General features: G+C 38.8%; 1 protein-coding gene across 1 annotated transcript in view; it reads right to left on the reverse strand.

Annotated features, from left to right (window-relative positions):
- LEPR (leptin receptor) overlaps positions 1-3,486 on the reverse strand; it is a 65,042-nt gene that overhangs the window by 49,214 nt on the left and 12,342 nt on the right. The window contains exons 2-3 of the mRNA XM_023509890.1: positions 3,307-3,366; positions 1,925-2,300 (exon numbers count right to left, since the gene is read on the reverse strand). Coding sequence (XP_023365658.1) covers positions 1,925-2,300; positions 3,307-3,346 — 416 coding nt within the window. The 5' untranslated portion in view covers positions 3,347-3,366. The remainder of the gene's footprint in view (positions 1-1,924; positions 2,301-3,306; positions 3,367-3,486) is intronic.

The following is a 3,486-nucleotide window of genomic DNA, read 5'->3' on the forward strand; positions in this document are numbered from 1 at the left end:
AAAAAAAAAAAAAAAAAAAACACTAAATATCAAGTTACAAACATGCACGGATACAAGGCCTCACACTTGAGCTCTGGTCCAAGTCCTAAATCGTTGTCATTGTAACAATGTGGGACCCAAGTACAACAGGTAGAGAAGTGTATCTCATTCCACTGCCCTGAGAAACTCCCCAGGGTAATGAGGAGACAAACTTGAGATTCATAATTCAGAAAGCAAGGACAGCAACTGGAAATGACAACTGACTTCAGACAATGCTAACATGTTTCCCCAAACCAGGATTTCCAGCCCGTGAAGACTCAGCAAGACTGTTGAGCTTGTGAAGTAAACAGCCTGCTTGGGAGAATAATAAATTGAAATCTTTGTAGTAACCTAGTAATTATAGTTATGAAAATTTAATCTCACTTCAGAGTAACTAGTCATTATAGCCTTTATCGTGTAAAATTAAAATCTACAGCACTGTAATCCTTTTGCTTCAACTAGAGAAAGGGCTAACATCTTTTTCTATTTTACGGCTTATGGTGAAGACCAGCTTCTCAACTTTGTTCTTAGCATATTTAACCATCACTAGCTTAAGTTTTCTTACACAAGTGCTTAATTTAAAATTAAGTTAAGGACTATGAGGTGAAGCAGAGATGGTGGGAGTTGCCACTACTAACTTGTTTTAAAAGTGATTTTATTGCATATGTGTGCTTTATCCTCATTCCTAAGCTGATTTCAGCACACTGGAGAATTTCTTCCATCCACTCAATGGTGCTGAAGCAGGGGTGACTTAGGGGACAGGTGAGAACGTCTAAAGATATTTCTTCATTACAATTGGGTGTGGGGTGCTGCTAGGTTCAGGGGGAGAGGCCAGGGCTGCTGCTAACCCTCTCCCAGTGCACAGAAGAGCCTCTCGTGACCAAAAGGGTTTGGCCCAAAATGCCAATATTCTCAGTGGAGAAATCCTGACCAACCCCGCACAGGAGAACCACACTTACATATGCCTGTATTTTCACACCAGAAGTCTCGATACATGGCTGAATCAGTTGCCTCCATCTTATTTAGCCTTTCCAGAAGACTTAGCAGTAATTTTGCTATTGCTATTTCCAGATGTAGAATTATTAAGTATCCTAGCTACATTCAGTATGCGTTATATTTAAAACAACAACAAAAAGCCCTTCATTTAAAATGTACATTGTTGGGCGGTGCCTGTGGCTCAGTGAGTGGGGCACTGGCCCCATATACCGAGGGTGGCGGGTTTGAACCCAGCCCCAGCCAAACTGCAACAACAGAAAAGAATAGCCCAGTGCTGTGGTGGGCGCCTGTAGTCCCAGCTACTGGGAGTCTGAGGCAAGAGAATCACCTAGGACCAAGAGCTGGAGGTTGCTGTGAGCTGTGATGCCACAGCACTCTACCAAGGGCAACAAAATGAGACTCTGTCTCAAAAAAAAAGAGTAAACAATACAATGTACATTGTTTCAAAGATTCCTTGACTGAACAAATATCATTTTCATAAACATCTTAAAATTTAACTAATTCAGTAGTATTATCGTTATTCGATATTTCTTTGAACAAAAATAAGATTTTTTTTCTATTTCAAAGCAAATTTAGAAGATATAAGGGATGTACTTAAAGGTAACATATTACTCTAACATTAGAGTCCCATATTACATTCTTATGGGACGTGAACAATTGCGTCTTACTTAGTAGCCTGATCACATGATGATCTCAATTGCGTTACTAATATTAAAATGATAATAACATTAAGAATCAAAGCCAGAGACATTTATTTCATACACTTTTCAGAGAATTAAAACACTTTGTTCAATACAGTTAAAAAATAACAGCCAGGGTGGCACCTGTGGCTGAAGGAGAAGGGTGCCGGCCCCATATGCCAAAGGTGGCGGGTTGAAACCCAGCCCCATCCAAAAAAAAAAAAAAAAACTGAAAATAAAAATAACAGCCAATGCTTAGAACATTACAACACTTACCTATTTGTTGAAAAACTAAAAAATGTATTGTTGAAACAAATGTCTTCCCTTCAGTGTTATCTGCAAGGACAGAGCAGTTTTTATCTTGTTCACTCCAAAAGCAACAGTGGAAAGCTGATTTGGGTAAGCTGGAAAAGTAGACACCACTTGAATTAAACGTAGCTTCAACAGATGTCTCATAATAGCCGTGGGAAGCTGACATGTTCCCGGAGACTCCAGCGGGCAGGAGCAAGTAGTCCTGGGTGGCATTTGGTGGCAAACAGGACAACTTAAATCTCCAGGAAGTAATCGGGTAGGACGGGTTAAATGCAGTTACCGCATAAATAAATTCTGTTAGGACATTAAAAGAGACACAGAGAACAGCAATCATTTTGACAAAGATATAAATAGGAAATGTCTGAGATTAAACCATGTAGGACTCAGAAGTAATGATTAAACTTTCCAAGTTCTCACTCAGGGCCTGAGGACTAGCTCTGTGCTCCCACTTCATGATTGGTTACCTTTGGGAGGCTGCCCTTATTTATAGACACACTCCACTCTCAAAGTACACCTTCCATGCGATCCCCCTGTCCCATTACTAGGCATCTACCCAGAAGGAAAAAAAATCATTTTACCATAAGGACTCAAATGTTCATCGCAGCTCAATTCACAATCACCAAGATATAGAAACAACCCACGTGTCTATCACGGCATAGATGGATTAATAAACTGTGGTATATGTATTCCATGCAATACTATTCAGCCACAAAAAGATGGAGACTTTGCATCTTTTTATTAACCTGGGTAGGTTTGGACAACATTCTCTTAAGTATCTGTAGAATGGAAAATCAAGGAGCCCATGTACTCAATACTATATTGAAACTAGTAGATTGATAACAGGCCCATAGGAGAGAAAAACATATTAAATTCAAGAACAGGGAGGGAGGGCACTAAGTTCCCACCTATCAGGTACCATGTAGGGTACGTGACTCACCTCCTGGGTAAAGAATTCAACTAAAACTCGGACTTTACCTCACAAATGCAAACAATGTAACCTAACTGTATGTACCCTTGTATTAATCTGAAATTTAAAAAAAGAAACATGATATTATATAAACCATTCTATTTTTATAACTACAGATGTAAGTGGATGTGTGTAAGTGTGTGCTGTAATCCTGGAAGATACCCCATCAGGCTGCATCAGGAGGAGAGGAGGTTTACATTTTCATGCGTACTTTTATTTGCATTTTTAAACAGGAGAATGTATAAAAACTTCTAACCAGAGAAAGGAAATTCCATTAGCCAATAAATGATGCAAAATTTCTATCTAAGGACATTAAAACATCAAATAACTTACCCCAATGTAATAAAACCGCACAGAATTTTTGACAAACCATCTTTTTTCAGAAAAGCACACCTGGAAGACAGTAAATCTAAAGTTAAAACACACAGATAAATAAACACACACACACAAACACACATAAACACACACACAAACACACATAAACACACACAAACACACATAAACACACACACA

This window comes from Otolemur garnettii, unplaced genomic scaffold (assembly GCF_000181295.1).
Source record: "Otolemur garnettii isolate 467f Iridium unplaced genomic scaffold, OtoGar3 scaffold00010, whole genome shotgun sequence".
Classification (NCBI taxonomy): domain Eukaryota; kingdom Metazoa; phylum Chordata; class Mammalia; order Primates; family Galagidae; genus Otolemur; species Otolemur garnettii.